The 22,742-nt window shown below is 41.8% G+C and overlaps 1 protein-coding gene across 3 annotated transcripts; it reads left to right on the top strand.

The window, feature by feature from the left end:
- The first annotated feature begins 12,776 nt into the window (after positions 1 to 12,776).
- Positions 12,777 to 15,887, top strand: LOC122043457. 3 transcript variants are annotated; one of them, XM_042604061.1, is made up of 6 exons: positions 12,777 to 13,012; positions 14,462 to 14,557; positions 14,636 to 14,731; positions 14,798 to 14,923; positions 14,995 to 15,066; positions 15,372 to 15,887. In XM_042604061.1, exons 1-6 carry the CDS (start codon positions 12,911 to 12,913, stop codon positions 15,597 to 15,599), a joined length of 720 nt encoding a protein of 239 aa, XP_042459995.1. In that variant the 5' UTR covers positions 12,777 to 12,910; the 3' UTR covers positions 15,600 to 15,887. The 3 variants fall into 3 exon arrangements, with proteins under 3 accessions (XP_042459995.1, XP_042459997.1, XP_042459996.1); XM_042604063.1 differs by lacking the exon at positions 14,636 to 14,731 and having other exon boundaries at positions 12,778 to 13,012; XM_042604062.1 differs by lacking the exon at positions 14,636 to 14,731 and having other exon boundaries at positions 12,778 to 13,012; positions 14,462 to 14,566.
- Positions 15,888 to 22,742: the final 6,855 nt, after the last annotated feature.

The following is a 22,742-nucleotide window of genomic DNA, read 5'->3' as shown; positions in this document are numbered from 1 at the left end:
ACAAGCCCCTTTTCGATTCTTTATTGTTATATTATTTTTCACTTTTTAACTAATATTAGGAAGAGGAAGAATTTCAAATCAATAATGGATTTTTTTTACTGATTTTGATTGTTTTTAAATAGAATTTTCTTCTTTCCTCCATGTTGCATATTGAGCTCTTTCATCCTTTTAGTCGAGCTCTTCTATTGTCTCCCCCAAACTCTTTCATCGTCTACTTCGAGTTCTTCTATTGTTTCGATCTAGTTTGAGAGCTTAAGATCCTTATGAGCTTCTGGTTTCCTTGTGAGCTCGTAGCGTCTTGAGTTTTTTTTTTGTGTTTTTTTTATGAGTGGGCACTTAATCATGTCTAGAGTGATCAAATGAGTCAACCCATAGCGGGTGGGTTGATCCATGACAGGCCAGACATTTGGTAGTGATGTGGAAAGATTCGTCATCTTGACAAATTAGAACATTTTCAATCTAACTTAAGACGGATTATAGCCTCAGGCTTCGGCAGGCCAACCCATGAGTCCACCAAAAATTAAAAATATATATATTGATATGGTACATAAAGGTGAAGTCCGATAAGGTCAGGTAGTCAGAAGTCAAGGGGATGTGGTAGTCAGAAGTTAGGGAGAAGAAGTTAGAGGGCCTGACGTCATCATCTGCAAAACGCCCGGTCAAGTATTGACATATCTGGATCCCAGGTTAGAGATATGAGACTTGGCCTGGAATAAGGCCTGACCTTATTCCAAGGAAGAGGGTGGAGCACTCTGGTCGGAGATCCCTCAAGCAAGGGTTTGCTTGATACCTTTATACCTCCCCCAAACTTTTCAAATCTGCCTCTGTGCCGGGCTTTGCCAAAGTTGGTTTTTCATCACTTGACCCGATTTTCTTAGTTATATTCTGAACCAAACTTCTATACCTTAAAATTATCTAAATTTTATAGGTGGCTCGACTTGTGGCTCCAACCGAGCCAAAAGTTATGACCCTTTGAAATTTGGTCTACAATTTTGGTCGGGCAGATCTGCTAGATTTACAAGGCTCTGCCAAAATAACTTTTTCAACCTTTAGATCTAGTTTTCTCAGTTTAAACTTTTAACCAAAGTTTTAGATCTTTAAATTATCTCACTTCTGATATGCAACTAGATCCTGGCTCCAACCGACCTAAAAGTTATGGTCATTCAAAATTTAGTCTGCAGTGCAGTCCAGAGGCTAACACGAGTCGTGCCCGCCAACATGGGTGGTCGTAGTGGAAGCTTTTTGTGGTCATTTTAGCACTATTTTGCGCCCGATTTCTTCCGTACAAGCACACTCGTGTCATGGAACATGGTCGGAGTGTGCTCTTTCATTAAAACTTCATTTTAATAGTCTTTTTAATGATTTTTTTTCTTCTCAAATGTTTCGTGTGTTGGCTCAATGATGAGGCATGACTAGCCCATGTTGAGCCTTTTCGCTCCATTTTTCATCTTTCTTGGTCGTAAGTGCATGCTCGTGTCATAGGACATGGTTAGAGCGTACTTCTTGCTCTAACTTCATGTTCAAAGGGATTAATACTTTATTTTAATTCTGAATTCATGTCCTATCATTGAAATAAATGAGAGCAATTCTCTGAATTAGGAAAGTATTAAAATAAAGCACAAATAGATGAAAACATGAAATATATATGATACGACATGTTGTAAGTGGCCCCGAAAGTAATGTGGAGTTGGTAGTCAAGATGACGTGGTTGTCGAAGTCAAGGTAATGTGATGATCAGAGTCACAGTGAGGTGATGGTCAAAATCAGGGTATACGTATCCAGATGAACGACCTCTTTGGAGCAAAGCCCCCAATAAAAACCCGGGTGGACACACGGCCAACCGGATCTATGGGGCTTAATTCCCCAAATCTTATGAATAAAACTCCCAACCTAGAGTTGGTTGGTCCTAGCGCGACCTAGCTCCCTACCTCTCAGTATTTCTCAGAAGCCATACTCTTAGTGTAATCTTGGACAGACACATGGCTGATTGGATCTACAGGGCTTAACTCCCCACATCTTATGAACACAACTCCTAGCCTAGAGCCAGTTGCTCCCAATGTCGATTGGATTTATAAGACTTAACTCCCTGCCTCTCAGTATTTCTCAAAATTCACTCTTAGTATAAACCCAGGCACACATGGCAAAAACCTAAGTGGATACATAGTCGACCGGATCTATAGGGCTTAACTCCCCACACTTTGTTTGCTTAGCTCCTAGCATATAACTGCCCAGCCCGGAGCCGATCAAACCTCTAAATCTCAGCTCCTTACTTCTACAAGGTAACTCTCAGCATATACCCACCCGACTCTAGAGTCGGACGGATCGCCTCTAGGAGAAAGCATTATCAGATAATCACAATAATTTGTCAGAGAATATTTCTTTATTTTGGCATATACACGCAATGAAACCTTCTTCTACCCAAAGGAGTGTTGGTGCAACCTTAGGTCAAGGTTGACCTGGTTGACCTGACTCGAGTTGACCTGACTCGAGTTGTATTTTGATGTTTGACTTAGGAAGATTGTCGGTGCAACCTTAGGTCAAGGTTGACCTAGTTGAGTTGTATGTTGATGTTTGATACTCGTGGAAGAGTTGTATTCTTGATATGAGACAAGAATAGATGTTTGGGAGATTGTTGGTGCAACCTTAGGTCAAAGTTGACCTGGTTGACCTGATTCGGGAAAAAGTCCAAGTATGGAGACTTGGCACTGGAAAAGTTCAAACAGGAGCTTGGCATGCGAAAAGTCCAAGTATGGAGACTTGGCACGGGAAAAGTCCAAGTATGGAGACTTGGCACTGGAAAAGTCCAAGTATGGAGACTTGGCACGGAGAAGTCCTAACTGGGATGTTAGGCAGTGTGGAAAGTCCTGGTGAGTGAAGCTAGGCAGTGGGAAAGTCCTAACTGGGATGTTAGGCAGTTGAAAAGTCCTGGTGAGTGAAGCCAGGCAGTCGGGAAATCCTGGTGAGTGAATCCAGGAGAAAATCCTAGTGAGTGAAGCTAGGTGAAGGTGAAAGTCCTGGTGAGTGAAGCCAGGCATTTGGGAAAATCCTGGTGAGTGAAGCCAGGTGAAAATCCTAGTGAGTGAAGCTAGGTGAATGAGAAAGTCCTAACTGGGATGTTAGGCAGTTGGAAAGTCCTAGTGAGTGAAGCCAGGCAGTTGTGAAAATCCTGGTGAGTGAAGCCAGGTGAAAACCCTAGTGAGTGAAGCTAGGTGAAAGTCCTGGTGAGTGAAGCCGGGCAAGGGAAAATCCAGATGGATCAAGGGTGATCGGACATCTGGTGATAGGAAGTCCAAGTAGGTCATAGGAGTGATCGGATACTTGGTACGGAGAGAAAAGTCTAAGTGGGTAAAAGGGATTGACCGGACTTTGGGGAGTCCTAGCAGGTCAAGGGAGTGACCGGATGCTAGGCGCAATGTACCAACAGTCAAGATTGACCGATGTTGGTTTGGACTTGGTTTGGGCGAAAACCATGAGTGGATCGATCCGGTGATCGATCCGGATACTGAATATTCTGATCGGTCGGTGACCGATCGAACACATCGAGTATATCAGCGTGTTAACCGATCGGTCCGGTGACCGATCGGGCGAGCGAAGGCGGAACGAGGGCCGATTCGAAATCAGAAACTCCTGATCGGTCCGCGGACCGATCAGAGGTTCTGATCGGTCCATGGACCGATCAGTGACGAATGGGAAGGAGGGAATGGATCGGTCCGTGGACCGATCCACATGGAGCCCGATCGTCCACGATCGATTCAGTACTAGCCGCACGCAACGCCAGATTTCTTCCGTGTTTCTTCGCTTTCTTCGCAGTTATAAAGGAGGGCTGCTGCTGCGAGCCTCTCTCTCCTTCTTCTTCTTCTTCCTGTTCTTGGTGCTGCTAAGCTTGCTGTTGAGCTTTGTTGAGCTGCTTTGAAGCTTCGCGTGAGCTTCTGGCTGGGTCACCTGCTGTTGTAGGCGCTTGGAAGCGGCGGCTTCTTCCAGTCGAAGAGAAGGCAAGAAAGTTTACATTTGTATTGTACTTTATTTCTTGTTTTCCTTGTACTCTTTTCTTGCTGTTGCAAGAAGTTTCTGTGGCGAGGTTTCTCCACCCAGAAGGAGTTTTTATTAGCCGGTTTTCCGGGGACTCATCCACCGACGGATTGATTGGGTTCGTCCACCTTACGGACACGCCGAGGAGTAGGAGCATCATCTCCGAACCTCGTACATCGCTGTGTTAAGGTTTGATATTCTTCCTTTCGTTTCTATTTTATTTTTCCGCTGCGCTAACGAATTGTAGGAAGAAACGAGTGATTTGGGGGGCTATTCACACCCCCTCTCTAGCCGAGATCATGGATCCTAACAAGTGGTATCAGAGCGAGGTCGCTCTTCGCCGGATTAACACCCGAGGGAGCACAAGCTAGAGATGGATCAACTCGGAGAGGACATCACGATTCCACCCTTCTACGATTGCGACGACTTCGCGTTTTGGAAGGTAAGAATGAAATATTTTCTTATGACTAATCTTGAGAATTGGAGGTGTGTGCAAGTAGGTTTCACTCCTCCGGAGGATGAAGAAGGAAAACCTCTCAAGAAGAAGAGGTGGACGAAGGAGCAAATCCACAAATCAACCATCAACGATGAGGTAACGAAAATCATTGAATTTTCTTTACCTAATGATGTTTTGTGTAGGATAGGTGGGTATAGCGATGCCAAGGAGTTGTGGAATAACTTGGCAAAGCTCCATGAGGAGAACTCCACTTCAAGTCATGAAGAGGAGTCAAGTGAGCCAAGGAGCTCACTTCATGAAGGAATGAATTTAGAAGTTGAGGGCCACTCAACATCTAAAGAAGAAGAGGAGGAGAGTTCTTCTTCAAGTTCGGAGCAAGAAGAAGAAGAAGCGTCTACCTCCGAAAGGGATGAAGAAGAGAGCTTTCATCCACCCTCAAACCTAGGTAACTCAAGCATTTTAATTTCTAGCAAATTACACATAATGTGCTTTGAGTGTAGGGAGTATGGACATTACAAGAGTAAATGTCCAAAGAGAGTTAGAAAGACTGCACCGGCGCCAAAGGTCAAGGAAGCCGGAGTCCCAACACGCAAGAGCAAGGAGCACGTGGTGTGCTTCCAATGCAAGCGAAGGGGACATTATCGGAGCCAATGTCCGAGAGGGAGGCAATCTCACAAGGACAAGAGATCGAGCACATGTATAGGGGGAGCTAGGGCAAACCCTAAGGTAATCTCTAAGGCACATTCTTGCAATTCTAGTAGGATGCATGCTAGTAGCCTTATTGCTATTGTCAAGAATGATAAGCATGTTAATTATAGAAATCGATACACATGCTTAGGTGCCAAACATGTGAGCCTAGATAAGGATAACACTAGGAAAGCCAACCCTAGAATTAGCCCATCTAAGGCTAAGGAAAACCTAGGTAGGAATCCAAAATCATCTAGACATATGCCTAGGAATACCTCAAAGAAAAATGATAAATTAAAGCTTGAGGTATTAGAGAAAGAAAATCAAGTCTTGAGGTCAAGACTTGACTCTCTAGAAAAGGCTCTTGAGGATTTGACTCTAGGGTCTAGGGGTCAAAAACCCAAGTCCAAGGACAAGAAAGGTTTGGGTCACAAACCTAAGTCCCAAATGGTCAAGCCCACTTACCACAATGTTCCATTCGATTATGGAACAAAACCTAGGGCTAGGAAGACCATTACCAAGGTTACAAGGGGAGTCACCCCTATAGTTGACCTTGACGAGACCCAAACGACCAAGGCTACAAAGCCTAAGAGGGTCATTAGGAGGGTTGCTAGGGAAGTCATCCCTAGTGAATATTTAGTGAACCCAATGAGCTCAAATAGGTATTGGGTTCCTAGGAGCATCTTCTCTACCCCATAAATGGGTTAGAGAGTGTCAACTCCAATAAGAAGGGTAGTTAACCCAACTTTGAGGAAATTGACACTCAAGGAGCATTTTCAAGGTTTTGTGAACCTTTGAAAATGAAAAGGAATTATCGTTTACTCCTTGAAGAGTAAATTGTGCCATATTTGAAAAATATCGATTTTAATCTTATTTGGCACAATTTAAGAAAACCTAGAGAAATACCATAATTGGGATTTTGGTTTTCTCTTAGGGATATATGGGCAATCTAGGGTTAGATTTTAAGTTAGCCAAGGCTAAGGATACTTAGATAGGGAATTTAGGTATTTTATTTGTGCTAACTTGCCATGATTGGTTGCCATATGTCATGCCATGACATCATATTTATTTTATTATCATTTGAAATGTCATGATAATGCTTAGGTTATCTATATGTCATGTTTATTTAAGTTTTCAAACTTTATGCCATGACATCATGACATTGGCATATGTTTTTACTTATGATATCATTTTATGCCATGTTATCATCTCTTGCATTAATAATCAATGAAATTGATTTAAGGATGAAAAACACATTTTGATATTGAGATCAAATTTGTGTTTAGAAAATGCATGAGACCTTAGTCTAAGATACCTAAACCCATATCTCACATCAACATTGACTTGGATGTATTTGATACACTTTAGATGTATGTGAGATATTAGGATCATGAGTTAGGATCAAGGTGCATAGTTTTTGTACCTAGATGAGCCTAATTCAAGAAATGGAGGATCATAGGGAAAGCTTGTGTACAAGTCATGTACATTTAGCCCTAAGATTATGGTCCTAAATTAAAAGGTTTAAAATCATTTTAAAATTGATTTGAAAAACCTTGATGAAGCTTTCCTAGTGATAGCATTCATAATTGAACATTGTGATACAAAGTTGAGTTAAACTTGAACTATTTCAAAGTTTTAGAACTTTGTATCAAGATTGAAAAATGGAAGTTATTTTCATAGAAAACTATTTTCCCATGATAGTATATGTTATGAGGAATGTATCCTCAAAATTTCACAATTTTTCGAATTTTCTAGAATTTTCTAGGAGTTTCTGAATTTCGGGAAGGAAATTTCAGAAATCTGCCTATCAGAGTCTGGCCCGGCCCGCGGCCCGATCCCGGCACGCCCTGATCGGTCTGTGGACCGATCCAGTGAAGCATGGATCGGTCTGCAGACCGATCCAGTAAGAACCAGAGAGCTTGGTGCGATCTGGTGAAGGCCTGATCGGTCTGGGGACCGATCCATGGGGTTTCTGATCGGTCTGGGGACCGATCAGAGCGTGCCAGTTTCTGATTTTCAGCTGTTGTCTGAAATTTCAGTTATGAAAATGGTGTTTTTGTGGATTTCTAAAGGTTTGGAACTCACAAAGACATTGTTGGTGCAATGGTCAAGGGGGAGTTGACCTTTAGGGGGAGTTTTACCTAATTGTCAAGGGGGAGTTGACTTTTAGGGGGAGTTTTTACTCCTTAAGACTTTTGAGGATTAGTGATATGGGATTATCACTAAGTTGATTGTTGAGTTTAGTATCAAGGGGGAAATTAAGAGTTTCAATGAAAGGTATGGGACTTTCATTAGGAAGAAACTCTTGACCTTAATACCCTCTTTTTCTTTTTGATGTGTGTCAAAAAGGGGAGAGTGTTCATTGGAAGATGATTGGAAAACCTAAGTTAGGTTAGAACATTGGAATTCTTTTTGATGTGTGTCAAAAAGGGGGAGAATTATTGGAGAACCCAAGTTAGGTTATCGGGTTAACCTAAGGGGAGAATGTCCAGAGAATGTTCAAGAAAAGAACATTGGACATTGGAAGATGATTGGAAAACCTAAGTTAGGTTATCGGGTTAACCTAACTTGATTATGGGTTTTGTCAAACATCAAAAAGGGGGAGATTGTTGGTGCAACCTTAGGTCAAGGTTGACCTGGTTGACCTGACTCGAGTTGACCTGACTCGAGTTGTATTTTGATGTTTGACTTAGGAAGATTGTCGGTGCAACCTTAGGTCAAGGTTGACCTAGTTGAGTTGCATGTTGATGTTTGATACTCGTGGAAGAGTTGTATTCTTGATATGGGACAAGAATAGATGTTTGGGAGATTGTTGGTGCAACCTTATGTCAAGGTTGACCTGGTTGACCTGATTCGGGAAAAAGTCCAAGTATGGAGACTTGGCACTGGAAAAGTTCAAACAGGAGCTTGGCACGCGAAAAGTCCAAGTATGGAGACTTGGCACGGGAAAAGTCCAAGTATGGAGACTTGACACTGGAAAAGTCCAAGTATGGAGACTTGGCACGGAGAAGTCCTAACTGGGATATTAGGCAGTGTGGAAAGTCCTGGTGAGTGAAGCCAGGCAGTGGGAAAGTCCTAACTGGGATGTTAGGCAGTTGAAAAGTCCTGGTGAGTGAAGCCAGGCAGTCGGGAAATCCTGGTGAGTGAATCCAGGAGAAAATCCTAGTGAGTGAAGCTAGGTGAAGGTGAAAGTCCTGGTGAGTGAAGCCAGGCATTCGGGAAAATCCTGGTGAGTGAAGCCAGGTGAAAATCCTAGTGAGTGAAGCTAGGTGAATGAGAAAGTCCTAACTGGGATGTTAGGCAGTTGGAAAGTCCTGGTGAGTGAAGCAGATTGTGAAATCCTGGTGAGTGAAGCCAGGTGAAAACCCTAGTGAGTGAAGCTAGGTGAAAGTCCTGGTGAGTGAAGCCGGGCAAGGGAAAATCCAGATGGATCAAGGGTGATCGGACATCTGGTGATAGGAAGTCCAAGTAGGTCATAGGAGTGATCGGATACTTAGTACGGAGAGAAAAGTCTAAGTGGGTAAAAGGGATTGACCGGACACTTAGCGGGGAGTTCTAGCAGGTCAAGGGAGTGACCGGATGCTAGGCGCAATGTACCAACAGGTCAAGATTGACCAGATGTTGGTTTGGACTTGGTTTGGGCGAAAACCATGAGTCGGATCGATCCGTGATCGATCCAAAGGATACCGAAATTCTCGATCGGTCCGGTGACCGATCGCGACATGCTAATTTGCTGATTTCGACTGTGGTGACCAGGAGTCGATCGAAGCCGAACAGAGCGAGGCGCGAGGGGCTGATCGGTCCGGGACCGATCAGGACTGATCGGTCCCGGACCGATCAGAGGTTCCGATCGGTCCATGGACCGATCGGGGAACGTGAAGGAGGAGGGAATGGATCGGTCTGGACCGATCCATGGAGCTGATCGGTCCACGCACCGATCAGTACTAAGCCGCTGCGACGCAACGGCCAGATTTCTTCCGTGTTTCTTCGCTTTCTTCGCAGTTATAAAGGAGGCTGCTTCTTCCTCCTTCTTCTTCCTTCTTCCTGTTCTTGGTGCCGCTTGCTGCTGAGCTTTGTTGAGCTCTTTGAGCTCCGGCTGGGTCACCTGCTGTTGTAGGCGCTTGGGAGCGGCTGCTTCTTCTAGTCGAAGAGAAGGCAAGAAAGTTTACATTTGTATTGTACTTTATTTCTTGTTTTCCTTGTACTCTTTTCTTGCTGTTGCAAGAAGTTTCTGTGGCGAGGTTTCTCCACCCAGAAGGAGTTTTTATTAGCCGGTTTTCCGGGGACTCATCCACCGACGGATTGATTGGGTTCGTCCACCTTACGGACACGCCGAGGAGTAGGAGCATCATCTCCGAACCTCGTACATCGCTGTGTTAAGGTTTGATATTCTTCCTTTCGTTTCTAGTTTAGTTTTCCGCTGCGCTAACGAATTGTAGGAAGAAACGAGTGATTTGGGGCGGCTATTCACACCCCCCTCTCTAGTCGAGTACGTAGGATCCTAACAAGGAGGACTGTTGTACATACTTTATTACTAAACATATTCTAATGCCTGACATTCTCTGTCATCTCATTATTATAGAGGTTCTAAGAGGTGGTATAAAAGGGTCCTTTCCGTTGGCCAAGTACGCTGATACTTTTATGTACACGTATCTACGTTACTGTTCATCTTCTTCTCCACTTTTCGCTCGGCTATTGGACTGACTTGAGTGTCGGAGTGTTTGCGCCAGGGACCCTATTCCTGGTTTTCACCTTAATGTTTCCCTTTGCTCTCTTTGCGGTGTGAACATAAAGGAGTGTCAGATGTCATCTTTTATCTATCTCAAAGTCTTCTCCCAATCAATGACAGAACCCTCTGCCCAGTGCGCCATCTCCATCGATTTCAGACATGATCAATATGCATATAAAATGGGACACGATATATGTCAAACTATGATAAACACCCTATATGAAACGCGTTTATCAAAGGCTTGAGATCAGTTTGGGATCATGTCTTGTGTCAGATATTGTTTTTGCATAGAAGGCAATGATGTCTTTTTACCTGCCCATGCCCTAGGAAGGGCAGGGGGGTTTCCATCCCATCCACACCCTTGAATTATATCTCTGCTTCCATATCTGCTTCGTTCAACTATATATAGGGATTTGAAAAATTCTTGAACCCGAACCTATATTTGAAAAGACTCTGAACCCACTCCCATTTTGAATTTTTCCTAAGGAACTTTGAACTCATAGGGAAAATTATCATCCCTAATGTCATACTTACTCATGTGGCACCTTATGTGGATGCTTCTCTTATCATATATATATATATAGGACAGTTTGTGCACCAAGAGGAGGTAATTGCAATCGACTGTAAATGGCTCTAAGTCCAAAAAGGTGATCTAGTCAACTATTCTTCATTTTTCTTTCTAAAGCTTTTCTCCTGAAGAAGACATCCTTTTTTTGAGCTCCATGCTGATTTGATCATTGGAAGGTTCACGCCGGCCATGTCAACCCCCATTAATCGAAATTAACTTGCAGGTAGGTGACTCACTCGAGTACAAGTGTGTTAGTATTATCCCTATGAACTAATTATGAGATGATTGATAAAGAAACTTTTGTATCATATTTTATTAATAAAAGACAAAGTTTATGATCATTATATTTACTTTAGATCAGTGACAGATTAATAAGTATAATAATATCCTAGTGTAGTAGGTTCTAGTCTACAATATATCAATTGATTGAATTGATAGTGGGAGACTATAAATATATATAGAACACTACTTTTAAACTATTTCTAGTCAAGTATTAATATATAAGGACAATATTAATGCGTTGAGACTAGTATGTAGGTCAATTGATGACTTAATTTTATAAGTCATAGATATAAGATATCAAGTTGACACATTAGTATATATTAGAGAATATGTACTGAATTGACACACTATAAGAATGTATAATAAATCGTTATATGAATATCATAAACATTCTCATAGTGACTATGTATAAATAGTCCTTAGACCTGAAGTCAATATGATTCCCTACATAAGGAGTTGTGTAATTTGATATCTGTAAACATCATCTGTAACACGATTGACTATAAATTCGATCACTGATTTGTAATAAGTTATGCGGAGGGATGTGATTGATGTAGATGAGATCTATACCTTCCATATGACGGAAGTGATATCTGTGGATCCCTTGATTAAGTAAAACTATTAAAATGCATGGTCATGATCAAATAAGTCAATATGAGAGATTGAGTTATTTTAGTTAAATGAGTTTACATAGAGATAAAAGAAATGTAAAGATTGATAAGAGGATGACATGATCTATGCCTCATTGATCGATTTAAATATCGAGGATAGAATGACCAAGTTATATAAGATAATAGAAACAGAAAAGTTAGATCAAATTTCGATATTCTCGTCAGTTGGGTAGTAATGTTGCATTACTAGATGTCACTCATTACTTATGTATCTAAAATATTATTTTAGAGACATTGCCAAGGTCATGAGAATTTATTAGGTCACACAGATAAAGAACATGTTAATTTAGAGATAGGTTTATTTTAGTTTGACTAGAATACTATAGACCTTAAGATTAGTGGGTTAATCCAAATAAATTCAAATTAGACTCAAATGAATCCGGATTAAACTCATTGGATTAATGGGTTAGACTCATTGAGTTATTAGGTTAATGATTAATTCAATATATTAAAATCTAATCCTTTAAGAGGATTAATAAAGATTAATTCATCATTAATTGAAGTAGACCAAAAGACAAACCTTTGATATTCATTAAATGAACACAAAAATATTTTTGAGTAAAATTTTCATAAGAGACACTTTATGTTCTTCTTCTTCCCTTTAATATGCTTTTAAATATTTTTTTCAAAGGAAAAGAAATAATCAGAGGAATAGATAAGAAAAAAAATTATAAAAAATATTTATAATCTGAAATAATAATCTAAATTTTTTTAAAGGGCAAAAGAGAGGGCATTTTTTTTAAAAAAAATAATTCTATTCGAAAATCTGCTTTGCCGTTCACACGTAGAGATGGCAATGGGGCGGGGCGGAGCGTGGGCGGATTTGCCATTCCCATCCCCGCCTCGTTCTCATTTTTTCGGGTTCGAGGATTTCCCGAATCCGAACCCACGGGTTCGGGGATTCCCCATCCCCACCCCATTTCTAAATTTAATTTATATTATTATTATTATTATTTAATAATAATTAATAATGATAATATTAATATCAATATCAATAATATCATTATTAATAATATTTTCAAAAATTTTAATATTAATATTAACACTATTATTAATATTTTTTTAAAAAATCATATTATTATTTATTAATATTAATAATAATAATATTCGGGATAGGTTCGAGGATGGAGATAATATTCCCATACCCATCTCAAATCCGTCCCATCTCCAAAAAATCGAAAATCACTATCCCCATTTCATATTTTCCCCACGGCTCCAAACTCAATGGGAAAATTGCCTTCCCTATTCACACGTTGCGTGTTCGGTGAGGAGACCGTTGCGGGTGAGATGGGCCGTTGTAATTTGCGGCAAATCTGCCACTTGCTAATTAATCTATTCACGCCTTAATACCCTATAAACCAATCACTCGAGTGCTCTGTCCCTCACCGCTTCTAACTCATTTCCTCCTCGTCGAGATAGGAGATCGTGATCGTCCCATCTCATTTCATTCGCTCTTCCGCTTCGCAATCTTAGTGAATCCGGCGGCGATGACGAGCAAACGTAAGATTCTTCCCCGCATCCCTCGCCGCTCCAGCTTTCACAATGCCCCAGCTGCTGTTTACGCCGTTTTATACGCGAAGCAAAAACAGGTGACTTGCCTTCTTTTCCCTTCTCTTTTTTTGAGCTGTTCCTTCACTCCGGTGGACGGAAAGTGTCTCCGACGGTTGGGTGCTGTGGATCTTCATCGTCCTTCCCCTCTTCTCTCATTTTTTGGGTTTGAGGGTAAGTCGACGGGGAAAGGGTGAGTCGCCGTCTCCTCGGAAACATTTTTCGGTGGAAGGGGAGTTTCGTTTTCGTTTATGCACGCTGGTGGGCGTGGAACAAAAGGTCTGGGTTCCCCCGGTGCCCTTCTCTTCTCCGGCAACCAGATCGGATCCAGTATGGCAGAGATTCGGGCGGAGGGTCGGTCTGGGTGGAGGGAGAGTAGGAGACGCTAACATAGGTCGGGGTTAAGGGTTTATTACAACCCGAGGTAGATCCGGGTGGAGGCGGCGGCTCAGTCGGGGTGGAGGGAGCCGCTAACATAGGTCGGGTTTAAGAAAAGTCCTGGTCTGAGACCATGGTATCTGCGGCGGCGGCAGCTGCGGCTCAATCTGGGTGAAGGGAGACGCTAACAGAGGTCGGGGTTAACAAAAGTACTGATTTGGCACAACCTACTGATTTTATTATAACCCGAGGTAGGTCCGGGTGGAGGTGACGGCGACGGCTCAGGCTCAGTCAGGGTGGAGGGAGCTGCTAACGTGGGTCGGGATTAAGACGTGGGCCGAGGAAGGGCGCAGACGTCTGCTGAGTGTACTGGTGGCTCGGGAGGTGGCGGCGGTGCAGCGCTGAGATGGGAGCCAGCCGAGGAGTTTAATTTCCTCAATCAATCAGCTTGACCATTTATTGTATCTAATTATGAACATTTGATGATCATCAAACCGTATATTTTCACTTTTCATAAATCTTGCCCCTCTAAATTCTAAGCATAGACACAAGGTAGTTTGGCACAACCTACTGGTTTTATTACAACCTAATTTTTTTGATTATGAGTAAGCTTATTAATTATGAAAACTACAATACTCTAGTTCAAGGGAAAGAGACGTGTATTTTCTAAGCATAGATACTAGGTTGTTTTGGCACAACCTATTGGTTTTATTACAGCCTACTGGTTTTGGTGATGAGTAAGTTCATTAGTTATGAAAACTATAATACTCTCTAACTCTAACAATGTTTAAATTTTCTGATTTCCTTTTCCCTCATTTATTCCTAACAATGCTAAATATTGGGTACTGATCACAGTGCTGCATGCTAACATTTTGCTTGCATATACAAATTCAGCATGACAAGTTATCAAAATGTTCAGGAAGTCTGTTTGGTGTATATGTTTATCAATATTATGGATCATTTGTACTTGTTTATATAAGAAATAACAAGTCTACAGTTAAGCTGGAGGGGAAATGTATATTCCAATGAGCTTGTAATGATGTTTTAGTTTGTCTTCAATAATTTCTCATTTGAAAAGTGTTGTTAAACTTTTCCATGGTCTATGTATATAGGTTGCCCCCATACCTTATTCATCCATAACATCAAAAGCATCGGAAATACCTAATTCTCGCAGTTCAAACTTGATGAAATTAGGGAATCCTACCTCTGTAAGCATTGTAATGACTTTTTAATTTCTCTTTAATAATTTCTCATTTGAAAAGTGTTAACTTTTCCACGGTCCATAGGTTGTCATCATACTTGATTCATCAAAAGCATCGGAAATAACCAATTCTCCCAGTTCAAACTTAATGGAATTAGGGAATCCTAGCTCTATAAACATTGTGATAACTTTAATTCATCTTCCATAATTTCTCATTTGAAGTGTTTTAACTTTCCACGGTCTATAGGTTGCCCCTGTACCTGATTCTTCGACAACATCAGAAGCATTGGAAGTTCCCATGTCGCCCAGCCCAAACTTGATGGAATTAGGGAATCCTCGCTGTGTTCATTTGGCGGATGGACTTTTCATTCAGGTACATTACGAGCAGTTAGTTTTTTTTTTTTATGGCTGAATTGTCGATTGCTTAAATTTTGTTTATAGTAGGCTGTTGCTGCTGCCGCAGCTGCTCAATCTCCTAAGAATGGAGCCAACTTTGATTGTCTCGTATCAAGAGAGGTAGGCTCGACATTGACATAACCTCCTTGTTTATCTGTCGTGCTAAAATCATATCTTGTACAAATCATATCGAAAGACAACAGGTTTCTTTTATTGACGTTGCTTTTTGACACTTGTACAATTGTTTGTCAAGCATCTTACATCACTGGGTTTCAAAGTATTGATGAAGAAAATATATATTCAATAAGAATTAGAATAGATTTGTTATTTATCTTGAAAACATATCTTCCCTTATATTACTTTAGAACTTTTGAAACTGCTGGTGCATCTTCTAATGGGTTGGTTTACCGTAATCTCATTCTCAGCTTAACCAAAATCCATGCTTGAAGTCGATCCCAAATCATGGCAAATTATATGAATTTGTGGCTATGAAGTATGATACAAGTAGAAGTGATATTGTTTCATGCAATTCATGCTCCACTGAGTCCAGTTATGACAGTTCCATGTCCTCCGAATCCTTCGATGTGCAAAGGGAATTGCAGGAAATGAGGGAAGAACATGGAGAAGAATTGTCTACAGTTGGAGATATTTAAACACTTAACATCTCAAGAACATTCTGTGTCTATATTGCTTTGTTTTTTGTTTTTGGTTTTTGGTTTTTTGGCTTCACATTCCATCCACTAAATAAATTCATGAAGCGTGGTAACTGCTGACCAGCAGTACAATTGTTATAGGTGTGTCTTATATGAAAATTGAACCCCGGTTATTTAGGAATGTATTCGGCCTCTTACCCTCACATCATGCACTGGGGGCTGCTTTATGTGTAGTTGTGTACATATATTTGAGTGTTGGAAATGGTTATTGCATGTCAAGTTGAACAATGTTTGTGTTGAAAGAGGTTATAAAATTTGAATCTTAGATTCAAATTATTTGGATTCGTTTCTTGTATTCAAATTTTTACATCGAGTTCTTCTACTGTTTCCATCTAGTTTGTGAGTTGAAGATCCTAATGAGCTTGTGGCTTCCTTGCAAGTTCGAAGCGTCTTGAGTTTTTTTTTGTGTATTTTTTATATAAGTGGGCACTTAATCATGTCTAGCGCGGTCAAATGGTCAACCCATAGCGGGTGGGCTGATCCATGACAGGCCAGACATTTGGTAATGATGTGAAATGATTCGTCATTTTGACAGATTAGGAAATTTTCAAACCAACTACAGCCTTAGGTCTCGTCAAGTCAATCCATGTGTCCATTAAAAGTTAAAAATATATATATTGATACGGTGCATAAAGATGGAGTTCGATAAAATCAATAATCAGAAGTTAAGGGGATGTGATAATCAGAAATTAAGGAGAAGAAGTTAGAGGGTTTGACGTTATCAGCTGCATAACTTCTGGTCAAGTATTGACAGATCTGGATCTCAGGCCAGAGATATGAGATTCGGCTTGGAATAAGGCTTGATCTTCTCGACTGGTTTGGTTTCTTCAACCCGATCTGCATATGTATATCTGATATTTTCAGTTTCAGTAAGATAACTCCCAATCGATCCTTCAATATTCCAAGCGTGAAAGAGGGAACCCTCGTCCCAACTCGTCTCCCTCATCAAGACTCAAGCCAGGCGTCACACCCTAACGGTCAGCTCGAACTGCCCATAACTATACCCGGGCGGGACAGAAGGCACTAAGCGACAACAATGTCAGGGAATCGTAACTGTTTGTCAGGGAATATGCCTGTGGTATGCTGTCATATGCGAATAGAACTTTTTTTCAATCCATAAGAGGGCACCACGTATCCTCTACCAGTGGACAATCCTTGATACCTGACATTCTCTCACAGTAAGCAGGTTCCAGAGGTACGCAGTGTCATATAAAAAGAGAGGTCCTCTCCCTTGTACACGCACTTTTGCACTTGTCTTCTACAGTTCTTTTTTCCTTTGTACACCTTTTTTCTGGGAAAAAAGTACCTGACTTGAGCGTCGGAAGATCTGTTACGGGGATTTTTTTTCTAGTTTCTGGCCTCTAACGTTCCGTGTGTTTGTCTGAGTGCGCACAAAATTCAAGTATCGTCGACTTAGTTACCTTCGTCCGTCAACACCACGTGGAGGTTTGTTCTCTTGGGCACATACGAAAAGTGGGATCTGTCTAACTCAGATTCCAAACAGGATCAATATATATATATATATATATATATATATATAGAAAAGATTAAATTTTTTAAATTCGAATTACAGATTAAACGTGTCAAATCAGTCCGTTAAATTTTCTATTTTAATTTTAAGTTTGAAAGAAAATTTTATTTTTTTCTCAATTGATCGATCAATCCAAGTTCATAGCGGATTGACCTGTGAGGGTGGGGGCTTAGGATGATCGGTCCACCTTAATCCATTTTTAAATTATTTGATAAAATTTAAACCTAATTTATTTAATTGATCCAATCTAAATTTACGGTTCTAACCATGTCTATTCGTTTTGTAATAAAATATTAAATATGGCTAGTCTCTTTGTCATGACTTAAGGACGAAGACATGGACTCTGTCTTCTCAGTTCTCACTTCGAATATTATATTAGACCTTTTTAACCAGATTCCTGTCAAATAGTTTGATATTCTACATTCAATTTAATAAAATTTAAAGAATATTAATAGAATCATTGCAACTCATGGAAATTGACTTATTGTGGACGAGAGTTCGTCATGTTAACCGTTAGATTATTTCATAGAAAACTAAGAGAAATTTTCATTTTGCCTCGTCAAATTTTTTACCATTTCAAATATACCCCTTGAAGTTTAAAAATCGTCAAAGTTCTCTCCTTTACCCATACTTTTAAAAATAATTCACCCTCTAACTATTTCCATTGTAGATATAAATTTGTGTTTTATTTCTTTTAGATATTTAGATTCATAGGTTGGTTAAATATTTTTAAGCAGTCCTTAATAACTCTAAAGACCTTAGATTTATTTTGAATAAGCATCATTAGACTCTTAATATTTCAATAAATTTGTTTATATTTAATTTTCTTAATTTTCAAGTTAAACACTTTTTACAAAAATGTTTTACGATTATTAATTGACTAGAATACAATTTATGGCAAATAAAAGGAAGGAAATTTAAGACTCCTCCGATTAAAAAATCTATATAGTTCTACATTACTAATAGTATATATTAAGTTATTAAATTATATTTTATTATATCATCAATTTCTTCGACTCCCTTAACATTAAACAATATATATCTTCTAAAAAAAAATCTAATCATCTAATTGCATTCAAATATTAATATTTCCATTTTCGGGTAACCCGAAAGGGTTGTGGGTTTATTTTATAAAAAAAATCCGATTAAATAAAGCTATCTAAACTTTATCTTAAAAACGAAGGATAAAAAGAAATCAAATGCATACCATTATTTTTTTGTAAAATATTTTTAAAATTAAAATATATATTATACTCCACTAAATAACTACTCGAGTTAGTATGTTATTTTTACAATAAAATGAAAATGGTGGTAGATGATTTTTTATTAGGGAAACTTTGGAAGTCTTTTTTATTAGTAATTTGGCATGATTCTCAAATTGATAAGACTAATAAGAATGATAGATCGATGTATCAAGAAGAACATGCATGATAGGGTGAAATATCACATATTATCTCCTTACAAACCCCAAAGACTTATTGTAGGTTTTACCTTAGAAAGCAAGAAAAAGGTTAGCTTGATTCCCTCACAACATCACCTTATGCAACAATAGTCCAATGCCTAAAGAAGGAAAGGGATTGACTACCCATAAACATCTATCTTGTGATTGTCATACCAACTAAGCCACACCAATTCACCTCCAAAGTCTAATAATATGATCCAATTCTATTGATCTAGAGAAATTCACTTATTATTTATGAAAAACAAATTTATTTACGAAGAAAGCAAGATCATGTGGAGCTTCAACAAAGGGCCCCTCTAAAGTACCAAGTGAAAGGTAGAGTGTTGGTTGTTGAATAGTATCCCTTGTTTATCTATGTTTGTTGGCGAAGGCGACTCTATGTCTTGCTTATATGTACGAAAATCTTAATCATTACTTGGAAAATCTACTAGTAGTGTATAACACCATCATGTCTAGTAGACCAACAAGCATGATTTGTAGATCTAAAAAGATAAATTGAGTTTGCCTAGTATAGTAGAAAAAATAGATATATCAAATTATTCCTTATTGCATTCTTATTCTATTTAACAACCAAATATTCGATGTATAATAATTTAATGAAATTAATTTAATCTTAATAAAACTATTAGATGTGAATCCCTTTTCTAGTAGTTTTATCTCTATATATAGCTAACAAAAGATTGTAACTATTTGATTACACAAAGAGTTAACAAAATGAGCACCCCTGACTATGCTTCCCTCTTCTCCATTGCCACATTCTTTCTCCTCCTCTTCCTCCCCCTCCACGTCACTCCCTTAGAACACGACCCACCTCACGACTTCGTCCACGAGGACCCCCTATTGAACCCGCGGCTGGAGAAGGCCTACGTGCCATTTCAGGCATGGAAGCACGTCATCACCGCAGACCCCCACCAACCTGACCATCCACTGGTGCGGGCCCCACGTCTGCAACTACACCGGCGTCTTTTGCGCGACGGTGCCGGACGACCCCGACGAAGAAGACATCCTTTTTCTGAGCTCCGTGTCGATTTGATCATCGGAAGGATCACGCTGGCCATGTCACCCCCCACTAATCGATATTAACTTGCAGATAGGTGACTCACTCGAGTGCAAGTGTGTTAGTATTAGCCCTATGAATCAATTATGAGATGATTGACAAAGAAACTTTTGTATCATATTTTATTAATAAAAGAAAAAGTTTATGGTCATTATATTTACTTCATATCAGTTGATCATATCTGAATGCTGAATCAATGGACGCTGGGCACGTGACGCTCTCCAGTTGTTGACGAGGATCTCCGATCGCCCTCACTAACCGCCGGTGAACCTACACCAAAGTCAGGCCGGGAAAGGGTTCCCGGCGACGACCCTCCGACGCTCAAATCAGGCAAGCAAACAGTGAAATAAGTGGCTCCGAAGGTGTTGAACGCGTACCTCCGGCGAAGTATGAGGCTCGTTATATAGAATGGTGAAAGAGTTCCTGTACGTCCACCGAGGCACATACATGTCCGCAACCCATACCTCGGCATGTGTCTGTCAGAAAGATTACCTGACGCCATACTGCTACAGTCCCATCGCGCCTTCGATGGGACAACAGGACATCCCGTTGTCAGACTGGGAGTATGGCCTAGCCATACGACTTGACAGCTGTCATAAAGTGTTCACCTTTCTTTACTGATCACAATTCGGGGCGCCCGACCGGCTGGACGGGGAGTCCGTCCGGCCGGATCACAATTCGGGGCGTCCGACCGGCTGGACTGGGCGTCCGACCGGCCTGCCACTAACATTGATATGCTGGGGATCTTTCTAGTAGGGTGCTTTGTAGGGACTGTTAGCAGTATGCCACCTTCTCTTAGGCCTTTCGCTCGGCTCTTAGATATTGTTTCAACTGAGCGTCGGAACCCCGACCCCTGTCAGGACACCTTTTACTGTTGGATGCTCATCGGTTGTCCGATCGGTCTATCCTTTTCTTCCGAGTCCGGTCGGCTGACCCTTCTCCGGTGGACCCCCCGGCCCTTTGATCTTCACGTGGCGTTGACTTCTCGCAATGGGGTCCCCTGCCTTGACCACCGGATCACTTGCCTTCCCCTCAAGTCTAGTCGAAGGAGGCGAAGTCCGACTGACTGGACTGCCGATCGGATCGAGTGACGACTGATACCTTAGTCCGCTCGGATGGGCTAATGGATGCGCAGCCGACCGGCTATATCTCGCCCGTGCCTTGGAATTTATGCCGAAGCTTCTGCCAACCACGTGCGTTAACCCGTAACTTGCTGACACGTGGCTGCCTCTCTCTTGTCAGGGTATAGCGGTGGCGTCACATCCGATGGGACAGCCGCCGTTTGAAATGGACGGCTGGATGATGACCTCGTTATCGACAACCTGGATCGGACGGCTGAGATTGATAGCGGCCGCCCTTATAAAGCTCGGATTTCCGCTCTCCGCCGCATCTCGGCCTCATCTCCTCCCGACGTCTCGCTGCTCCTTTCTTCTCCGGCGACCTTGCGTTCCGGCTCTCCGACGACCCTCAGTTTCTTCCGATCATCTCCCTTGCCCGTAAGGCTTCCTTTTCCTTGCTGCTTCTCCTTTCTTCTCTCTATTAGCTATTTCTTTTATCGTCCTGCATTCTTTCCTAGTTTTATTTCTCCTTCCTTCCATCCCGCGTCCATTCCTGGCCTTATACCATGACCAGTACCTCACAGCTGACCGGCGGTGCTCCTGGTCTTTGGTATTCGACCATGGAAAGTCGGTTCGACGAGGAGGACGCCTTGCGCCTCACTCGAACTTATAATTTGCCGCTCGACCACCACATCATAATAGCTACCCCCACCGACCGACCCCATGAACCGCCGCCCGACACCGTTCTTTTCTTTCGAGACCAATTTTTGGCCAGGCTGCATTTTCCACCCCACAAGTTCTTCTTACAAGTCTGCAATTATTTTCGCATTCCGCTTGGCCAGGTAGTCCCCAACTCCATTAGGCTGCTGAGCGGAGTGATAGTTCTCTTTAAACTAAACGACATCCCCCTCGACCCTAAGATTTTCCACTACTTCTTTTATCCCAAGCAAGCCGAGTGGGGCACTTTTATTTTCCAGTCTAGGATAGGTTTTGTTCTCTTTGATAATATGCCGAGCTCCAACAAACATTGGAAGGAGCACTTTTTCTATGTGTATTTTCCCGAGCCGCCAGCCTTCCGTACTAAGTGGCAGACGGCGATGCCAGCACAACCAGAGCTCGGCAAATTTAGAGGCGATGCGGCCTACCTTCATGCGACCGAGCGGCTGGTGGGTCAGCGTTATCATATTGACAAGCTGCTCCTTCCGGGAGTAATGCACATATTCGGCTTGTCTTCTACCCCGGTCGATCTGCCCTGCAGCATGAGTAAGCGATTCTCATCCCTCCTTTTTCTTTTGTTCTAACTGATTTAACCTTTGTTTCTGCAGCTGAAGTTATGTGGCGCGCTAAGGCGACCGAGAAGCTCAAACTAAAAGCCGCCCAGATTGAGGCGGCGAAGAACAAAGAGGTTGCCGAGCGGGGCCTTGCTCCAGCTGCTCTGGCCAGTGACGGAGGGGAGGGGACTCAGGACGCCCCCGAAGCCTTAGCAGCTCCTGCCTCCCACGACGAGGTAGGGGGCGGCATAGAGCCTTCTACCCAAGCCGAGGTAGAGGGACGTTCGGCCGACGATATTCCGCTACTCACTCGGAAGCGCCGACGACCAGAGTCGGCATCTGCATCGACTCCCCTTGATGAGCCACAGCCCGAGCGGGGCGCTGATGCTCCTATGTTATCCGGGACAATCTCTCTAGAGAGTACCCCGACCCCGCGTGGCTCTCCGAGGGCAAGCTCTGAGGTGCCGCCGTCCAGCCCTCCAAGGACTTTGCGCCGTATCAGGCGGTTGGGCGAACTCCCTTCCTCTTCCACCGGTGGGCCATCCGGTAAGGCCGCTGCTTCTCAGAGCGAGCCGAGCGGCCCCAATTTAATTAAAACCGTCCTGCGCCTCCCTTCGGAGGAATATATGACTGCTGCTGATTGGCCAGTGGTCCCCGAGCAGCAAATCACCTTGACGGACCCTCTCGCCAGAGCCTGGGAGGAT

This window comes from Zingiber officinale, chromosome 2A (assembly GCF_018446385.1).
Source record: "Zingiber officinale cultivar Zhangliang chromosome 2A, Zo_v1.1, whole genome shotgun sequence".
NCBI classification, from domain to species: Eukaryota; Viridiplantae; Streptophyta; class Magnoliopsida; order Zingiberales; family Zingiberaceae; genus Zingiber; species Zingiber officinale.
Note: the sequence above shows the minus strand (reverse complement) of the source record. Positions and strands in the feature narration are given on the sequence as shown.